We start from the raw sequence: 21,690 nt of genomic DNA, 5'->3' as shown, positions 1-21,690 counted from the left end.
GGCCATGTGAGCTTTTCTCATCAGTTGGCGTCCGTCGTCTTCTGTCGTTGTCCGTCGTCGTCTGTCGTCGTCCGTTATCATTATCTTTTTACATTTTGAACTTCTTTTAGAGAACCACTGAATGGAATGAAACCAAACATGGCATGAATGTTCCTTATGAGGTGCAGACCAAGTGTTGTTACTTTGTAGCCGATCCATCATCCAAGATGGCCGCCAGCGGGGGACTTAGTTTAATATAGGACCCTAAGGGAAATGTATACAAATGACTTCTTTTAGAGAACCACTGAATGGAATGAAACCAAACATGGCATGAATGTTCCTTATGAGGTGCAGACCAAGTGTTGTTACTTTGTAGCCGATCCATCATCCAAGATGGCCGCCAGCGGGGGACTTAGTTTAATATAGGACCCTAAGGGAAATGTATACAAATGACTTCTTTTAGAGAACCACTGAATGGAATGAAACTAAACATGGCATGAATGTTTCTTATGAGGTGCTGACCAAGTGTTGTTACTTTGTAGCTGACCCATCATTCAAGATGGCCGCCAGTGGGGGACTTAGTTTAATATAGGACCCTATGGGAAATGCATACAAATGACTTCTTTTAGAGAGCCACGGAATGGAATGAAACCAAACATGGCATGAATGTTCTTTATGAGGTGCTGACCAAGTGTTGTTACTTTGTAGCCGATCCATCATCAAAGATGGCCGCCAGCGGGAACTTAGTTTATCAAAGGACCCTTAGGGAAATGCATACAAATGACTTCTTTTAAAGAACCACTGAATGGAATGAAACCAAACATGGCATGAATGTTCCTTATGAGGTGCTGACCAAGTGTTTTTACCTTGTAGCCGATCCATCATCCAAGATGGCCGCCAGCAGGGGACTTAGTTTAACATAGGACCCTTAGGGAAATGCATACAATTTAAATGACTTCTTTTAGAGAACCACTGAATGGAATGAAACCAAACATGGCACTAATGTTCCTTATGAGGTACTGACCAAGTGTTGTTACCTTGTAGCTGATCCATCATCCAAGATGGCTGCCAGCGGGGGACTTAGTTTAACATAGGACCCTATGGGAAATGCATACAAATGACTTCTTTTAGAGAACCACCGAATGGAATGAAACCAAACATGGCATGAATGTTCTTAATGAGATACTGACCAAGTGTTGTTACTTTGTCCCCATTGCAACATCCAAGATGGCCGCCAGTGGGGGGACTTAGTTTAACATAGGACCCTATGGGAAATGCATACAAAAGTCTTCTTCTAAAGAACCACTGAATTGAATGAAATCAAACATAGCATGAATGTTCCTTTCCTTATGAGGTGCTGGCCAAGTGTTGTTACTTTTAACCAATTTTTTTTAGCTCACCTGTCCCGAAGGGACAAGTGAGCTTATGCCATCACTTGGCGTCCGTCGTCGTCCGTCGTCTGTCGTCTGTCGTCTGTCGTCCGTCGTCTGTCGTCATCTGTCGTCGTAAACTATTTCAAGAATCTTCTCCTCTGAAACTACTGGGCCAAATACTTTCAAACTTTAACTGAATGTTCCTTAGGGTATCTTATTTATAAATTGTATCCGAAGTTTTGATCTATCAACAAACATGGTCGCCATTGCTGAAAATAGAACATAGGGGTCAAATGCAGTTTTTGGCCTATAACTCAAAAACCAAAGCATTTAGAGCAAATCTGACATGGGGTAATATTGTTTATCAGGTCAAGATCTATCTGCCCTGAAATTTTCAGATGAATCAGACAGCCCGTTGTTGGGTTGCTGCCCCTGAATTGGTAATTTTAAGGAAATTTTGCTGTTTTTGGTTATTATCTTGAATATTATTATAGATAGAGATAAACTGTAAACAGGAATAATGTTCAGCAAAGTAAGATTTACAAATAAGTCAACATGACGGAAATGGTCAGTTGACCCTTTTAGGAGTTATTGCCCTTTATAGTCAATTTTTAACCATTTTTCGTAAATCTTGGTAATCTTTTACAAAAATCTTCTCCTCTGAAACTACTGGGCCAAATACTTCCAAACTTTAATTGAATGTTCCTTAGGGTATCTAGTTTGTAAATTGTATCCGAAGTTATGATCTATCAACAAACATGGTCGCCATTGCTAAAAATAGAACATAGGGGTCAAATGCAGTTTTTGGCTTATAACTCAAAAACCAAAGCATTTAGAGCAAATCTGACATGGGGTAATATTGTTTATCAGGTCAAGATCTATCTGCCCTGAAATTTTCAGATGAATCAGACAACCTGTTGTTGGGTTGCTGCCCCTGAATTGGTAATTTTAAGGAAATTTTGCTGTTTTTGGTTATTATCTTGAATATTATCATAGATAGAGATAAACTGTAAACAGGAATAATGTTCAGCAAAGTAAGATTTACAAATAAGTCAGCATGACGGAAATGGTCAGTTGACCCCTTTAGGAGTTATTGCCCTTTATAGTCAATTTTTAACCATTTTTCGTAAATCTTAGTAATCTTTTACAAAAATCTTCTCCTCTGAAACTACTGGGCCAAATACTTTCAAACTTTAACTGAATGTTCCTTAGGGTATCTAGTTTGTAAATTGTATCCGAAGTTATGATCTATCAACAAACATGGTCGCCATTGCTAAAAATAGAACATAGGGGTCAAATGCAGTTTTTGGCTTATAACTCAAAAACCAAAGCATTTAGAGCAAATCTGACGTGTGTAATATTGTTAATCAGGTCAATTTTTATCTGCCCTGAAATTTTCAGATGAATCAGACAACCTGTTAATGGGTTGCTGCCCCTGAATTGATAATTTTAAGGAAATTTTGCTGTTTTTGTTTATTATCTTGAATATAATTATAGATAGAAATAAACTGTAAACAGCAATAATGTTCAGCAAAGTAAGATCTTCAATTAAGTCCATTTGACCAAAATTGTCAATTGACCCCTTAAGGAGTTATTGCCCTGTAAAGACTTTTTTCACAATTTGTTCATCATGTTGACTTACTTTAAAAAATCTTCTCCTTTGAAACTGCTGTATCAATTTCAGCCAAACTTAGGCTAAATGAGTTTCAGAGTATCTAGTATAAATTTTATATTTTATTTCCTTGTATGTCAAGAAACATAGCTCCTATGGCTAAAATAGAACATAGGAGAAAATGATTATTTTTTTTGGCTTTTGAAGAAAATAGGACGATCCAAAAAACATTTAAATAAATGGAAAAGCCAAAATAATCATTGATGAGAGATTTAACCAAAAGAATTAAGGTGAGCGATTCAGGCTCTTGAGAGCCTCTTGTTTTTTTTATATGATTTTAAAAACCCAAGTAGAATCAGGTGAGCGATACAGGCTCTTGAGAGCCTCTAGTTTTATTCATATCTGATTTATAGGCTTGCTGTATAGACCGACATTGTTCCAGCTTTTTGAAAAAATAAAATTATTTCCATAACTACCTACCCAAACCTGGTTTGGCCGTGTCGGGATTTGGGAAACAAACAATATATTAATTTAGGCCTAGTGTTTAAAGTTAAAAAGTCTATAAGCCAAACAAAAAGTAAAATACCGTCTTCCGTAAACTTTTACAAAATCTTCTCCTCTGAAACTACTGTGCCAAATTTAACCAAACTTGGCCACAATCATCCTTGGGGTATCTAGTTTAAAAAATGTGTCCGATGACCTGGCCATCAAACCCAGATGGCCGCCATGGCTAAAAATAGAACGCAGGGGTAAAATGTATATTTTGGCTTATATCTTTAAAATCAAAGCATTTAGAGCAAATCTGACGTGGGGTAAAGTTGTTGATCAGGTCAAGATCTATCTGCCTTGAAATTTTCAGACGAATTGGACAATCTGTTGTTGGGGTGCTGCCCCTGAATTGGTAATTTTAAGGAAATTTTGCTGTTTTTGGTTATTATCTTGAATATTATTATAGATAGAGATAAACTGTAAACAGCAATAATGTTCAGCAAAATAAGACCTACAAATAAGTCAACATGATCAAAAATGTCAGTCAACCCCTTAAGGAGTTATTGCCCTTTATAGTCAATTTTAACAACTTTATTGTCATTTTTTTCAACTTGTATAAAAATCTTCTTCTCTGAAACTACTGGGCCAAATTTAAACTTACTTGGCCACAATCATAATTGTGGTATATAGTTTAAAAGATGTGTCCGATAACCCCACCTACCAAACAAAATGGCTGACATGGCTAAAATTAAAACACAGTGGTAAAATGCAGTTTTTGCTTTATATCTTTGAAACTAAGACATTTAGGGCAAATCTTTGAAGATTTAAATATCCATCAGAATAAGATCTATCCCCTTAAAAATTATCAGATGAATCCTACAACCCGTTGTTGGTTTGCTGCCCTAAAATTGGTAATTTTAAGGAAATTTTGCAGTTTTTGGTTATTATCTTGAATACTATTATAGATAGAGATAAACTGCAAACAGCAATAATGTTCAGCAAAATAAGGCCTACAAATAATTCAACATGACCAAAATTGTCAGAGAACCCCTTAAGGAATTATTGTCCTTTATAGTCAATATTGAACAACTTTTTGTCATGTTTGTAACTTGTACAAAAATCTTCTTTTCTTAAACTATGGGCCAAATTTAACCAAACTTGGCCACAATCATGACTAGGGTATCTATTTTAAAAAAGTGTCTAATGACCCTGCCAACCAACCAAGATGGCCGACATCAGTAAATACAGTAACAGGTGAGCGGCTCTTGAGAGCCTCAGTTTGTTTATCTATAAAAACTTATATCAGCATAATGATGGAACAAGAAATGTGCTTGACATATCATTCCAAAAGCTGTTTAGTCTAAAGGAAGTAAAGATGATATTCAATGTTTTTGTTGGGTTCTGAAAAAGAAAGTTAAAAGGAGAGTAATGATCCAATAAATTTTATCTCAATTAACTGTTTAATTTTGTTTGATCAGCGTTGCAAATTAAAAGGGCTTATGAAGTGTGAAGATGTCTATATCATTGCTTGTCTGGCTCAGTCCATCTAAAAAAAGATGTTGAAAACTCATGATATACAATACTTCAGTATATTGTTTTTGGTGGATCTTTTTTGATATTAGAACTTTAAATGCAAATTTATCACGAAATCTTGTTGAAAAATATTGTTTATACGATTATATTTAGATTGTAAAAAATGTAGCAATGCCCCTTCTGGGCTCTTGATTTGTCGTATAAAATTTCTATCTGTCTAGCTTAAAGTCAAGGTTGTTAAAAACTCCCATCATCTTTAAAGACAAAAGTTAAAATACAGTATGTTTGAATATGCCTTGTTTTCATAGTGACCTAAGTTCACATATTTATAAGGGTCTGAAGAAAATAACCAGTCTAGGAAGTCTTGGATTGCCTAGAAATAATGATGCTACATAAATGTCTATAATCTTTGGATGTACGTCCAAGTATCATCAGATTACATTTATTGTCTGATAATGTCACTATTGATATGGTTGATACCCTCTAGGCCAAAACTTTCAATTTTCACAATGAAGTTCAATGTATAAAAACAGTTATGTATGATTTAAATGAGATTACATTGTAAATGGTAAGCAATGGATTTAATGAATGAGTGATTTTCTCAGGGTAAATAAAAGGTGTATAAATATACTGTCAATGTGAATGTGCTTACAAAAGGTTTTTACAAATATAGGTAATTTTATATAATTCTAATCAGTACAAATAGAGACACTAGTGTGTGAAGTGGTATTGATTTTATATATATTTCGAAGAAGTATTGATTTTATATATTCGACAAATTTGTTCCTCGTAAACAGGTAAGTAATGTATAAATATGAATGAAAATTTTATCAAGAAAAAACACACAATATATATGTTTTACTCCATGTTGCCTTAGGTGCTACATAAGTATACATACATAAATAAGTTATAGAAATAATTTCTATGATTCCCCTAAAATTTATTCTTAAAGTGCTTTTCACTTGTGTAAAAAGAATGGCAAATATGATTTGATTAATTGATTTTAGATAAATTTGATAATAGCCTTATTGTGTACAGATAGAGAAAAGTTTTTTTTAACTTGACAGCAAAAAATTTAACAAAATGGAGAATAGAAATTGGGAATAAGTCAAAGAGACAACAACCCAACCAAAAAGCAGAAAATTACAAGAGACCACCTTACCTATGTCCTATAAAGAATGCCTATTTTGAGAAATGTAGTTTTTTTTATGGACCAAGAACAATCAAAGCAAGGTTCTTGAATACAACTAAATGGTGTTTGTTTACTTTTAGAAAAGGGTTTTTCCAATTTTTTATCTGTAGTCTTAAACTTTTTAATAAGTGGTAGGTGGTTTACGATTAATTAAACAATCTGTTTTGTAAAGATTTAACTTTCATTAAAATAAGGTTTAAAGCAAAACTTACAAAAAATCCAATTACTTTAACAATCATTCATGTTTATTAATTGATTAAAAAGTGCCTGTTGCTTTAATTTTTTCTTTAAAGGATAGAGGGAGGAGAAATCCCCTAAAGTACAAAAGTGAAAGGACAGTACTGTATATTTATCCTAAATTATCAAGAAAAAACAATTTTTAGATGAAATATTATGGATTAACCTAAATTTCTACCCCCTTTGAAAATTTTTGACTGGTATACACAAACCTGGTAAACATTGTTACTTTGTACAATATACTTGCAGCTATTTTGTGTCATAATTGACTAGCTTAAGAAAATTTGAGGGATCAGTGCCGGTGACGTCTATCAATGACTCTTAATGGCAAGTTCATAGTTCCATATTTTGACCCTTCTGGACATGATCGAATATTTTCCTATAGTTTTACAATACAGGAGTTTGTAGTTCTCTAGAAATATCCACAGATGAACTTCAGACCTCTCTGTAGCATTATGAGTAAATGTTAAATTAAACAATTAAAACATCTGAATATACATCCAGAAAAAGTTGTGGATGAAATGTAAACCTAGTTTGGCGGATTGTCCTGTTTCTAGAACTCTAAGGGATTCAGTAGCTTTATTCTCTGGAATTTCGGAATAGCCAGTTGAATAGTCAGGAATTCAAGATTTAATTATATCCAGATGCAGGAATAGACACTTTTAGATATTTGGATGATATTTTGGCTCTCAATAATGACGACTTCAGTATGTATACTAAAGAAATTTATCCTGTTGAACTTACTTTAAATAAAGCTAATACTAAAAATGATCACTGCCCTTTCCTCGATCTTGATATCTATATCATTAACGGAAAGCTTAATACTAAAATATTTGAGAAAACAGAAGATTTCTCATTTCCTATTGTTAATTATCCATTTTTAGATGGTGACGTTCCCTTGTCACCATCTAACGGTGTTTATATATCTAAACTTGTACGATTCGCTCATGTATGTAACAATGTTTTAGATTTTAACGAGAGAAATTTATGTATTACTGAAAAATTATTACACCAGGGTTTTCGATATCACAAACTAGTCAAAACATTTACTAAATTTTATCATCGGTATAAGGACATCATTTGTAAATATAGCTCAATATGCAGACTTCTTATATGTTCAGATATTTCACATCTGATATTTTATGGAAATATTCTTTATAAAGCACAAAAATGTCAATATTCACCTCAGAAGCTAAAAAAACCTTTAAACAGTTCTTGTCCATTCGTTTTTGATGCGTTTTGTTATTTGATTTTGCCATGTGATTATAGACTTTCCGAATTGATTTTCCTCTGAGTTAGTATTTTTGGGATTTTACTTTTTATAGACTTATTAAGAAGGGATAATAGTTACGATACTGTTGTCAGGTCATTAAAGATTGCATATTTTGGCGTTAATATTGATTCACTTATATAGTCTTTGCATCGGAACTAAACACATTTATTTAAAAACCAGTTGTTGGCATGACACGGGTTATATTTTTCTCATATATGTTATGATGGTATGATACTAAACCCCTCATGGGAAGGATTGTGGTGTCTGATATTCATATGATGAAGACATAATCTTTCAATCAGTTTAATTGAAGTCTGGAGCTGGCATGTCCGTTAACTGCTAGTGGTCCGATGTTATTTATGTATTATTGTCATTTTGTTTATTTTGTTTGGTTACATCTTCTGACATCAGACTCTGACTTCTCTTGAACTGAATTTTAATGTGCATATTGTTATGCTTTACTTTTCTGCATTGGCTAGAGTATAATGGGAGGGTTGAGATCTCATAAACATGTTTAACCCTGCCGCATTTTTGCGCCTGTCCCATGTCAGAAGCCTCTGGCCTTTGTTAATCTTGTATTATTTTTAATTTTAGTTTCTTGTGTCCGATTTGGAGTTTAGTATGGCGTTCATTATCACTGAACTAGTATATATATATTTGTTTAGGGGCCAGCTGAAGGGCGCCTCCGGGTGCAGGAATTTCTCGCTGCATTGAAGACCTGTTGGTGACCTTCTGCTGTTGTCTTCTCTATGGTTGGGTTGTTGTCTCTTTGACACATTCCCCTTTTCCATTCTCAATTTTATTTTACATTATATTTAATATGCATGTAGGATATTTGGCATTTATTTTCTCATATAAAGTTAAGACGTCATTTTCATAAATTTGCTTTCATGCACAATTTAAAAATGCTAGCATATATTTAAATATTTCATTTGAGGTGAAATATACTGTTGTTAGACACCTATATTTATATACATATATTTAGAAACATGTGTGTTATAAACTTTATATAAGAGTTAATTGTTGTTGTACTTTTACAGGAAACTCTATGAAAGGAAGTATGACTATTAACACAACGAACAAGTTTGTACGGTAAGTGTACTTTATATTTCATGTCAGCATTTGATACAGAAAAAAAAAGACTTTTGTCTTGTTCTGAAAAATTGCAGTAATGCAGTAAAAAAATTCTATGATTAAATTTAAAAAAATCACATAAATATTACGAGATGTGGAATAATTGCAGATGAGACAGCTATCAAGTTAATTTGTTTCTACTTATTTCTATAAGCATGATAAGGAACTTCATCTGGTGCACCTGAAGAATAAAAATAAATTTTGTAAGCATTTCTATTCTCTGGTTGCTTATATAAAAAAGAAGATGTGGTATGATTGTCAATGAGACAACTATCCACAAAAGACCAAAATGACACAGAGATCAACAACTATAGGTCACCGTACGGCCCTCAACAATGAGCAAAGATGAATTTATTGGTTTTCTTGTATGTTATTTAAATTTTAATGAGACAAAATTTCCATAAGGTCATACAGTGGCTGGTGTTTACTGTACATGTACTTTAAAAGGTGTTTTAAATTTTAATCAGTTGACTCAGAATTCTTGTCTTGGTTTAATAATTTTTAAATGCCTGTTATAAGTGTTTTGATTCATTAGTTGGATTTAAAATTTCAATCAGACATTATTTATTCTACTATTAAAATTTCACAAGGCCAAATAAAATAATTATAAAGTCATAACAAAGTGTGTTTCCTGAAATAAAAATGGAGGTAAGAGATTATCAGTATAAAAGAGAAGATGTGGTATGATTGCCAATGAGACAACTCTCCAAAAGAGTATAAATGACACAGACATTAACAATTACAGGTCACTATACCGCTTCAACAATGAGAAAAGCCCATACCCCATAGTCGGCTATGAAAGGCCTCAAAATAACAATGTAAAACATTTCAAACAAGAAAACTAATGTCCTTATTTATTTACAAAAAATGAACGATAAAACAAATATGTAACACATAAACGACAACCACTGAATTACAGGGTCCTGACTTGAGACAGACACATACATACAGAATGTGGTAGGATTAAACATGTTAGCCGGATCCCAACCCCACTAACTTGGGACAGTGGTATAACAGTACAACATAAGAACGAAACTATAAAATCAGTTGAAAAAGGCTTAACTCATCAAATGGATAAAAATACAAGTGGATGTGGACAGGTACTTGTACATCCCAACAACAAAAAGACACTAGGTACAGATCTTGGAGAGTACTGGCAGTTAACTGACAGCTAGTTCAAAGCCTCTAACATATAATTAAAAAAAAAATCATGCATCTAAGACTAAATTTGTTTTAAATGAATATGTGATTAAAAGAAAAGTTAACATTATTTTGTGTCTGAGGTATAGTAAAGTATATTTGGAAATCTCTATTAAGAGACATATTACACTTAGGATTTAATGAAACTCTTGAGGTCTAATGCAGGGGTCTAATGCCGGGGCCTAATGGAAACTGGATGAAAAGCTGCAAATGAACTGTAAACACAAATTTTAAAATTTAAAATTACAAGTTTTCAGGAGAGTTTTTGTTATTGTTTATTTCAAATTGATAAAAGTTGAGGTGAGAGAAGTTATCGGAGTTTAAATATAATAGCCACAATGTCAGAATGGTACAAAAAGTATTGGATTTAACCTTGTAAAAAGTATTTAACCTTGGCCTAGAGCAATATATACTTTAAAGTTATAATTTTGATTACCAGTCATTCTAACCTATCAATGTTATTATTTTAGGTTGGTTTGCAAATTATTGGCAATAATGTTTTTAATTAAAATATCTGAATACCTGTAAAAGTACACCTGTGATTAGATTTTACTCTATGATAGCCCATCCAGTAGGCCGGCCTTGTTGTGAATTCCTTACCCAGCTGTTACATACAAGTCAATAATATGCTTAGTCTTCGTCCAATACCGTGTTAGTCGATTGGTGAATTGATCAAAAATTTTGAGATATATGCAAAATCAATAATTTGTATATCTGGTAAAGTAAACGCATGTATACATGTATTCAGTTTTTATCACCAGAATGTTAGTGTGTTATCTGTTGTTAATCTTATTTTAAAATAAATGTAGTGACTTAAAATCGTCAAGTGTTTTTGCAGGGATATGTTAACAAATGGATTATTTTAACTAAGGCTCAGTATTGGTACATATAGCATAGTGTTCATTGCAGGTGAAATTATTATATAAATCTTAGGTAGGTAACAATGCAACAATTAGAATAGATATCATTCTTGGAAAAACTGTTGAAGCAAGTTCCAAAAAAAATATTTTATCAAAGTTTCAATAAAAACATGTCTTCAAAGTGTCAGGAAAAATATGTTGTCAATGGAGTAAATTTGTATTTTTGAAAGTACTGTGATTCATTTCACAAAAAATCTTTAAGCTAAAATAATCTTAAGTAAAATTTCAGTATAACTTAAGGTCAATTTTTATCTTAAGATTTTTTGTGTAAAGAGCCTCCTGTTATGTTGCATAAAAAATCTTTAAAGTTAATTTTTCATATTTGTATTTCAAATTTCAGCTCTTCCTTCTTGAAGGTAAAATAGTGCCATCATGTCGTCTGCTTATGATGATCATCTTTCAAAAGATGGGCGTGGTGTTTCAGAAGAAGAAGTTCAAGAACTGGCGAAACAGAAAGCACATGAACTTTTTAGCGTTTGTGACATTGAACAGAAAGGTTTTATTACCAAACGTGATATGCAACGTTTGCAGAATGAGCTACCCTTGTTACCAGATCAGTTAGAGGCAGTTTTCGATTCGTTGGATGATGATGGCAATGGATACCTTACTCTGGAGGAATTTACTGAAGGATTTGGTTAGTATATTCCCATTTCTTAAAATATATAATTATCCTATAACTTCATTGAAAGTAGATGTCCAAGATTAATGTGTCAGATACTAAGTGACCTACAATCATATAACTTGGGATAATGATGTATCTTAAGGAGTATGACAGCTACAGACACACAAGGTACATCTGACCTTCATTTTACACTGCATTCAGTTTGGTTTTACTTTCAAGTAAACTTTCGAAGGGTTCTAAAAATGAAGATTTCTGTTAACAATATTTAAGGCTAACATGGCGTTAAAAGTGTTTTGTGATTTGCCACAATACCCAATGTCACAACAACCTTTTTTGTCTGTAAGCAACAGTCGATCAATCTGACCTGTGCAAAACATTAAGATGGACCTGATGACATTTTGACAGTCAGAACCTGCATGTCAATCAACTTTCTTGAAGTCTTTCATCTTTAATACCCTCTATCTGGTAAATGACGTCATTAAAGCATGCATAATTGACAAACTCTTCTGGTGAAGGAGATAACTCTGAAGTAGTCTATTGTGTTTTTGTCCTCATGAAAATTTGATGGGAATGAAACATCCCTTCTTACCTCTTTCCAATACATATATATACATGTTTACCCTTTAGATGTATTTAGCAGTTTTTGAGTTCTTAGGTTGTTGTTTTATTTATAGTTAGTCAATATTTCCTTGTTTCATATGCCAAGCCAGATGATCTTGCCATCTCCTCCGGCATGCAAAAATATTGTTCCAAATGTGACAACATGTTATATAACGACATAGTTTTTAGTAAATCTGTACAAATTAGAAATAATATGATAACTTGATTCACATGTACTAACAAGTCCTATGCATACAAGTACATATATCTATTTATCATATAAGCAGTGAATCAAGAGTTCAGCTTTATTTCCTATCATAGAAGGGCACAAAAGCAATTTTATGTAAATGTTAAAGCCATCACTAGAATTGTTTGAACTGCAATTGTGGCAGATCTTCTACAGAAGAAAATTTGTAATGGAGTATAGGCAAAAAAAATCGATGTTTAATTGTTTTGTATGATAGTTTATCTTATCTTTTAGCTGGGAATTTAATATGTTTAAAAATGCATTCAAATGATAATAAAATGAATCTAATTACTAAGGAATTAACTTGCATAAGTTATATGTCAATAAGCATTAGTACTTAAAAACAATTATTTTTCAATTTTTGTAAACAATGATGAGGAGCGTTGTGGTCTTGTGCTTTGATATCAGGAATTTCTAGTAATACCTGGTTGATTTAATAGATCATAATACATTTGTCTTAGATAATATGCATTTTAAAGTCTAAAATTCATAAATCATTTTAAACTTGTTACAAAATATCAATTTTATAGAAAATTTTCAATTAAAGAAATTTCAGCTAGCATTTAAATGATTCAATATATATAGGATACAAAAGATGTATTTGAACTGAGTACAAAGACTTCAACATCAGTCTACAGTTTAAGCTTTAAATAATCATTTAGTGTACAAAACGTTTTATGAAATATAGTTATTTAATATTTCAAATGACACGGAAGTTTAAAGTACATGTTTCCTGTGTAATATGTTATAACATAACCCCAGTCCCAGTCTACTTATTTCACATTGTCTGAGGAAGAGTATTTTCATCTTAAGTGTTTTAATAAAATCCAGTACATTTAAAGTGTGTTAAGATTCATTCAATTTGTTTTATGCCACATCAGCACAAATAAGCTGTTTTAAAATGATTTATGCAAATTTTCCATATAACTTAAAGGCAGGTGAAAAATAGATGCCTCCTGCAGTACACACTTTATTGGAAACATATGTTATAAAATACTGTTATAAAAATACATGTACAATTTTCCTTCTTTTAAATTTTATTTAGATTGCAAACTTTAAATGCACTGATCAGTTTGTTTTTAAATTGATACCTGCCAATTTTCAAAGAATCACAACTCTTTGATGTCTGCTAATTAGAAAAAAAACATCTTTAATTACCCCAAGCCTAGATCACTTGATTAGTCTAATGTCTTAATTAAGATATTTTGTTAATTAGATCAATCAGTATATTGACATTATGAGTTAATTAAAGAAACTGGCATTTTTTTGAGTAATTTTGAATCTGCTTCTATATCAAATAGAATTTGGGAAAGTTTTACCATTTAGTAATCTGAAGGTGGAGTGGAAAAGGAGTTTATTTTGTGAATACCTTATTGTATTAAATGATAACCATGATTACTCATAGGAAATATAGTAAAAGGCGTAAGTTATCCACAGTTTTCATTTTAATAGAGAAATATAAAAAGAGGAATGAAATGCAGCCCTCGTAGCTATATAAAAAACAGTAAGATTGCTTTACACAAGGAACTGTTTATGGTTATTCATGCTTAATATTATTAAATCTAGATTTGAAATTAGATTAAAATATATGTAAATTCATAATATTCACTCATTTTAAATAAAACAGAAACATACAATACTAGGAAATTTGCTTTTACTTGTCTGGAAGCACAATATGCTTAATGTGTATTCCCTCTTATGACTCACTACTTTTAAAGTATACTTTATTACAAACAAAATTTGAAATTGTAGACTTTAAACAAATCATTACACCTGAGCACCTTCAAATATTATTAAATCACAGTTGTTATTACAAATTATTGGACCCCAAAAAGTATATATTTTTAAGTGCTTAATCTGAAATTCAGTAAAAGATATCCTTTTTGCTTAATGATTTTTTTCTCATGTCAGATAACCTTGAGATGAAGATAAGGGAAGTAATTTGAAATAATATTTGAACAAATTATAATTTATACATGATAAGTAAAGTGCCTCTCAAGTTTACATTTAGAGAAATTCAAATGTGACAGTGTGTCATGGTTAGGTAAATAATCTTGTGATCTATATACACACTAACGTTGATATATACAAACATATAAATATGCATTTCTGTAAATTATTGTGTTAGACATAAAATAAATAGATTTGTTGTTGAAATTGTGGTATTAGCACTAGAGTTGGAGTAAATTCATCAATGAAAAGGATTTGAAAATAGATATATTAGGATGCATCAAAGTTTCAGTTAGGAAGTATATGTAAGTAGGTAATTGAATATGATAGTTCAAGGAAAAAAAACTTTTACATCAGTGTTCAGTTTTTTTTTCTTGGCAGTTTTGAATTTGAGACTGAAGCATACTGTTTTTGATGACTCTGGCATCTGAGCATTCTCAGCAAAGGTTGAACTCTGTGATTTAAATACACAGACTGACGAGAAAGACTTTTATCTATGTGCAAATTAGATTTGATTTGTTTAATGAACTCTTGTGCCACGCTCTATGCACCTTAAAAACCCTTGCAACATTTCTTTGAGGTTTGTAGGAGGCCTGTTGCAAGGCAAAATTTCCGTCTCTATCCACTATATCCTCATTTTCCAGTGGCAGTCTAAATGTCCCAACCCTCCCAGACGGCCTCTATTACTAGACCTACCTATTGTATTTATTGTTAACTTGTTTTTGTCCTGAACATGCATGAAATATTTGCCACTGGATGTTAAGCAACCAACAATCAATCAATTAATCAATTTAATGTACTCTTCACTTTAACATTTTATTGTAGGTGAATTTCAATGGGTTTCCATTCTTTTAGAAGTGAGCTAGTTAATTAAGTGCCAGTCTGCCTAAGAATCAGGCAGTGTTGAAAACATGACCAAAAAACCCCACCCAATTTGACATTGATTTTAGTTCATAATATGTAGTTATGCACACAACTAACATTCTTTTCTGTTTTCTGTTCTAGTAAAAGAAGATACAATTTGGTTGAAATGCACTAGAAATTAACGAATAAGGGGAGATAACTCTGTAATTTGCTATCATTCTAACCACTTTTCTAACCAAGTTATTTGATATTACCAGACACACACAAACAAAAGACTAATAATTTTTAACTCAGGATGATGGTTAGTATTAAATAACAAGATTAGCTCGGTGGGTTTTTTCTGATCATGTTTTGAATTTTACCTAAATTGCCTGATTTTTACAAAGACTGTCACTTAATTATATTAGAGCATGGTTCATCAGCTTTGCACATTTTTTAACTGACTTTGATAACACAATAGAGATGAGACACAAAAGAATTATAAAATCAACAAAACTGTTAATCAAATGACCTTGGTACAATTGGGAATTGCTATTTCTGTTTCTTGGTATCGTTGTGTCTCTAATCTGAAAAGAATCCACAAAAAAATCATGATTTTGTTTGAATTTTGTGTTAATAGATTGTTATGACCAAAGAAGTTTTTCTTGGAAAAACATTAATGGGGTCCTGGTACTTCAAAAATTTAAAATTAAAAATTCTATCTTTGGCCTCTGTTTTGAACATAAATCTAGCCACTGTGTTTACTTCATATTTAACAAATTAAATATATACAATATATTGATGGATATTTGTCTCATTGGCAACCATACGGAGACATCGCCTTATTACTATATCTAAAGAAAATTATGTGATTTCATGTCAACTTGTATCTTTGTAATCTTCAGAAATATTAAGTATATAAATTAAAAAGGAGTTCTTAAAAGTGATTCGCCAAGGAAACAACAGATAAATTAACTAAAAATCCTCACAGATAATAATACATCAAGAATTCTGACTGATAGATGGGGCGAGAAGTAACCCCGAAAATGTGTCAAGGAGTATATAACTATCATCATCAGTAGACACTTTCTAAGAGTTTTTGTGTTTAATGACAATTTTTACCTTCCTGTATTTTCCATTTGTTGAGGATGCACTTAAAACTATATGTGGAGCCACACATGTCTATCAGAGCCTTTAAGTAATATAGTTACTCTCAGTCCAAACTTAATAGGACAATGCAAAAGATGTAATAAATTTCAATGGGCAATATATAGTATAAACTTTTGTATGTTTTTTGTAGGAAGTTACCTTGGTATTAACTTTATGGGAGACAGTACAATGGAAGGTGACGATACTCTGGAGAATGTCTACGAAGGAGAAGAGCGACAAGAGGAAGAGAAACAATTTACAGACATGATGGAGAATATTGGAGCGAAATCTTTGTTTGATGAGTAAGTTAGAAATTATTATTACTTATGCTTATGTTCCTTAATTTTTGTACCATAAATTCAGTCTGAGCCAAAAACTTTTTCATCTACTCCTCTAAAACTAAATATCAAAACTTGTCACTCCCTATCTGACTATAAAACTTGGAAAAATTTCACTAGTCCGAATTAATATTTACTAATCTGGGGCATCAGACTAGTGGCTAATGGTGCAGATTGTAGATTCAGAATTTTATGTTTTGGGTTAAGGTCCAAGGCGGTCTGTATTAATCTTGTCATTGTATCATATCCAATTACTTTTGTCTTTCAGTGAAAACACTATTAAAAATTTGTGGATGAAGATAAGGAGAGATGAACCTGAAATGGTTGGAAATTTTGAGGAGTTTCTTTACAAAACATCAACAGATTTACGCAAAAAGAAAGCAGACTTTGACACACTGGAGAATGCTCTGAAAAGGTAATGTGATGAATCTCTTCAATTAGTGAAGAAATTTAGAGTTACTTCCCCTGGCCTTGGATGATAAAATTTTTGGCAGGTATGAATTTAAATACCTGTTAATAAATATATGCATACCTTTTGATTTGTCCCTAAGAAGATCACTTTTAGTCATACCACATGTAGGAGGAAGAAACAATTTATTGCATTATATTTGTTTACTCAGGGTGGTTCTGTCTTTATCATTGATAACTAATATCAATCACATGAAATTTTTCCTGAATTTTGTGATAATTACTTTGAAAAGATTGTCAGTTTGTTGTTAAAGTTTGTGGATACTTGCTGATGTAAGTAGTTGTTATGATATCTGAAACTTTGATTTGCCTTTAAGCTAACATTTTTTCACAAGGTCTTGCAGAGGTACTGCAGTATATTATACAGAGCATTTATAGTGTATGATTTAGATGGCATTAACATTTCAAATATACTTGTAATTTTTATATTTGAAAAAAATTTACGAGGAAAGGCATAGAAAAAAATAATCACATTTTTAACAAAATATTTGTCATTTTAAAAATACAAGTATGCTACATACTTTAGATTAAGGGAGATTTTAACCTTCCAAAATCTCCGATTAAGATCTTATTTATGCTGACTCAGCTAGTAAAAGTGTCAAAAAAATCTAATTCAATGATAGAAATAAAATTGAGAATGGAAATTATGAATGTGTCAAAGAGACAATTTTTATAACCTGACAAATGGGGACAGAAAACATGCGTAAATTAATAATTCCAAGGTTCTCCAGTGCATATTGTGTAATAAACATTTTCATTTCTTCACATTTAAAACCTGCCAATAATTGTAAAGTGTTAAATTTGGAGCTTTAAATATGTGAAAGTATTATTAAAATTTAGGAGTTTTAAATATGCGAAAGTACTGTTAAATTTTGGAGTTGAAAATATGTGTCAAAACAAATCATTAGTATTTATTTACATGAATAGTGCAGCTAAATTTTGATAATCCTCTTATTTGACCAAGGATGATAAATCATGGTGTATTTAAAGGACAAATATAAGGATTAAATACTGAACTGTCGTTATATGAGCCATATAAATTTGTTTTAAGCGACAACATTATATATATTGCCCTAGGTCATGCATGTATTGTAAAATTGTCACTGATATTTGGCTGTAAAGTGCACCTACAAAATCAGTCAGTCATCACAAAATTTTGGGGATTTATTTATCTGTTACTGGGAAATTTTTCACTTTCATCAAATAGGTAGGATGTTTTTTAATGATAACTTATAGGTGGCAATGTCCTTATGCCATAGGCTATTATTTTAATGTTTCTTGTCAGAGATCAAAATTAATCATGATGTGCACCTAACATGCTCATCCATATAAATCTAATCGTAAATAAGGAATGACATATTTTAAAAGTAAAAAAAAGGAAGTATTTACACCTATAAATTCTGTAGGTGAACATAACCTTGGTAACCAAATTTTGGTCATATAATCTCGGTTAGTAGGACTCTATTATGGTGAACTGTTGTCATCTTACTAATGAAAATGTCTTTCACATAACTCAAGATTTGTAAAAATGATGCTATCCAAATTCAAACTTGATCAGTGTTTGGTGGTTTATTAAAATTAAGCATTGTGAATAAGTTTCATAACATATAGTTGACGCAGACTAAATAAGAGAGCAAAAACAAATTCTGGAAGGTACAAACCAAGAGATGGATAAGGGTTAATCTTAATCCCCTCTGCTGCAAAGGGAGCATAAAAAACCCTGCCAAATACCTGTTTCAAAATCCTTGAAAAAAACCTTTTTTGTTGACTATTTTGAAGATCTTTTTGGCTTGCATGGATTATTGCGTTGAAATCTTATATAAGTGCATGCATAATTTCTTTAATTGATATATAGGTATGACACTTTAACCCCTATACTTAAATGTACAAGAAGTATATTAAACACAAGATGATGTGCATAATAAGAGTCATGCATCAATAAGCATTCTATTCATCTTAAAATATATAAAGTCTCCATTTCCATAAAGTGGTATTTAAAAGGTTATGCATGGCTTATTGAAATAGAAATATAGAGATATTGAGAATATTAAAAAGTTTATAAAACTCTTTACCTTAAAATTCAACTGTCAATTAGAATTTAGTTTTTAAATTGGACTAAAATCATTTGACTGTTAAAATATTGAAAGAAATTTTAAGGTTTAAGATGCATCAGTTTTTTCCAAATATATTCTATACTTTACATTTAAAATATTTAATTGATAAATTTAATTTCAAAGAGAGTGAGGTTAAAAGTTTTTCGTTTTTTGGTAAATACTTTTTGTATAGAAAAGTATAATTGTGAATATTTCTCTATTTGCAGTAAAAGTACTGCACACGACGAGGAAGTCAGGAAACTATACGAAGAAATGGAATATCAAATTAAGAAAGAGAAAGAACGCATTCTGAGTGAGGTATGAAAAGTTTTTATCTGTTTAAATTTGTATAAAGAATGCTTATAAAGAAACTTAATTTGAAATGATTTCCAAGAACAGTAAACAAGAAAAATTTGACTTGAATAGGATGTGTTTGATTTATTCACCAATCATATAGATGCTGCCTTATGATGTGTGGTAAAGTGCCTTACTAGAGTGTAGGAGGTTAGGTGGGTTCGAATCCCAAGTGGGTCAAACCACAACTTTTCAATTTGTATTTTATTTATGAACTGGACTTTTTGAATGATCCTTAGCAAATCATTGAATTTGCCTTCTTTTTTTTTTTAGGATATCTGTTTTATATTCATTGAAATTTTCTCAGAGTCTTAATCATGTAATGCCATTGCACACCTACTTATAAGTTTTTTTGTTCTTTTATTTTTGGGTTTTAAGCAAATACTTTATGTGAGGGTGGACTTCAAGTTTCTTTATGCAAAAGATAATTTTTACTACAAAGATCTACTAGTAAATAAAATCTATATGTAAAAAATACTTCATTTACAAAACAATTATAATCCCCCTAGTTAATCAATATCTATGTAAAACATATTTTGTTTGCATAGAAATATTATCCTCCCAGTAAATTTATATTTTGTATGAAAAACATAGTTTATCTACAAAGTTCCATTATCCTCCCACTGAAATTTACTTTAAAATGTGTGATGATTCATCTGTCCTTCCACTGGTTCAATAACATCCATGTCAGTAAATGTAACAGCTTGGTTGTATTGAACTGTAATTTAAAACAGGATTGATTTGATTTTTTAATAGATAAATAATACATTTACTATATTGTTTTCAGGTCAAACAATAAATAGTTATATAAAAGTATGGACATTTTGTATTCTGATCTAGGTCCCTTATAAAACATTCTTATAACAGTGTATAATTAATTATTCGGATAAAAAATTTAATTCCTCTTGTCTCTAAGTACAAGTAGTTTGTTTTTAACTTCTATGACTTGGATTAAAGGTATATAAGCCTCTGTTTCATAATCCTATTTATCATAGTAAATATTACTTCTATTCAAACGTCAATGTTTTGGGATGCCATATTTGGCTGTGTGTAGTACACATTCTGTGTAAAATATGCTACTCTTTTTCATTTGCCACCAAACTTTAAACAGTCTAGTTCACTGTAAAAAGCCTTTCATAGTTAACTTATAAACCATTCATTAATTTTGTACTGCTGTCTCAGACAAAAGTACATCCACCTTCAGTGATGCTTTAGAGAAATGATTTACAATTATAATTTCAAATGGTCAACCATCCACACTCCACAGGTTTTATATTACCATACAAAATTTGGTTTTACTACTTAATATTTTTTAGATTTTTGATCAACCTAAATGTGGCACAACTTAATGATCATTTATACCTAGATTTTTATTTCCCTAAAAACTTGGTTCAACCACTTGATATGTTTTATATTACACACAGTCAACCATCCACATATGTTTAATAAATCTTAGCTTGGCTCGACTACAATATTTGTGTTGAATATTGCTAAAGAAAAGAAGGCACATGGAAATTAAAATTTGAAGTAAATTGTTGAAAAAGAAAACACAATATTTTACAGTTGGTGAAACATTTTTGTGATTTAATATGATATTCATGAATTTGAAGAAAAAAAATGTTGTAAAGGGGAGACAACTTAATGTTTATGTCAGATATGTAGTATGTAGTTATAGGGGTTACATGATATCATTGATATACATGTTGCTGATTAGAATTATATATTGATATTAAGCTTTATCATTTTATGACATTTCAAATCCTAGCTGTTGTGGAAATAGTAATGAAATATTGATATTGTTATTTCCCAACTGTATGAACTGTTTTATCCCCAATAATACTTAATTGATAATTCATGTATTTAGGAACAATTAAAAGAGAGAAATGTTAGAGAAACTCTGGAGAGAGACCTAGAAGAGAAGGATAAACAATTACAGGAACTGCTTAACCGACATTCAGAGGTAGGGTCATATTATTATAGCAGTGTAGGTTAATTATACCCCACAAAACAAAGTTGAGAAGGGTATAATGTTTTTGACCTGTCCTGTCCGTCTGTCAGTCCGTCAGTCCTGTTACTTTTCATCG

At 31.4% G+C, this 21,690-nt stretch overlaps 1 protein-coding gene across 16 annotated transcripts in view; it reads left to right on the top strand.

Annotated features, from left to right (window-relative positions):
* Positions 1–21,690, top strand: part of LOC139481001 (EF-hand calcium-binding domain-containing protein 4B-like) — a 44,935-nt gene that overhangs the window by 7,308 nt on the left and 15,937 nt on the right. For 5 of the 16 annotated variants that reach the window (XR_011654546.1, XM_071264019.1, XM_071264010.1 and 2 more), the window contains exons 1-7: positions 5,590–5,783; positions 8,729–8,780; positions 11,283–11,576; positions 16,505–16,655; positions 16,960–17,106; positions 19,480–19,570; positions 21,471–21,566. Coding sequence is in view for 14 of the 16 variants with exons in the window: in XM_071264019.1 (XP_071120120.1) it covers positions 11,315–11,576; positions 16,505–16,655; positions 16,960–17,106; positions 19,480–19,570; positions 21,471–21,566 (747 nt within the window). In the remaining 2 variants the exon portion in view is untranslated. Of the gene's footprint in view, positions 1–5,589; positions 5,784–8,728; positions 8,781–10,716; positions 10,956–11,282; positions 11,577–14,534; positions 14,667–16,504; positions 16,656–16,959; positions 17,107–17,325; positions 17,433–19,479; positions 19,571–21,470; positions 21,567–21,690 lie in introns of those variants that run through there. The other 11 variants (XR_011654547.1, XM_071264020.1, XM_071264011.1 and 8 more) reach the window with 8 other exon arrangements.

This window comes from Mytilus edulis, chromosome 7, assembly GCF_963676685.1.
Source record: "Mytilus edulis chromosome 7, xbMytEdul2.2, whole genome shotgun sequence".
NCBI lineage: Eukaryota > Metazoa > Mollusca > Bivalvia > Mytilida > Mytilidae > Mytilus > Mytilus edulis.
This window is presented reverse-complemented; position numbering and strand designations above follow the sequence as displayed.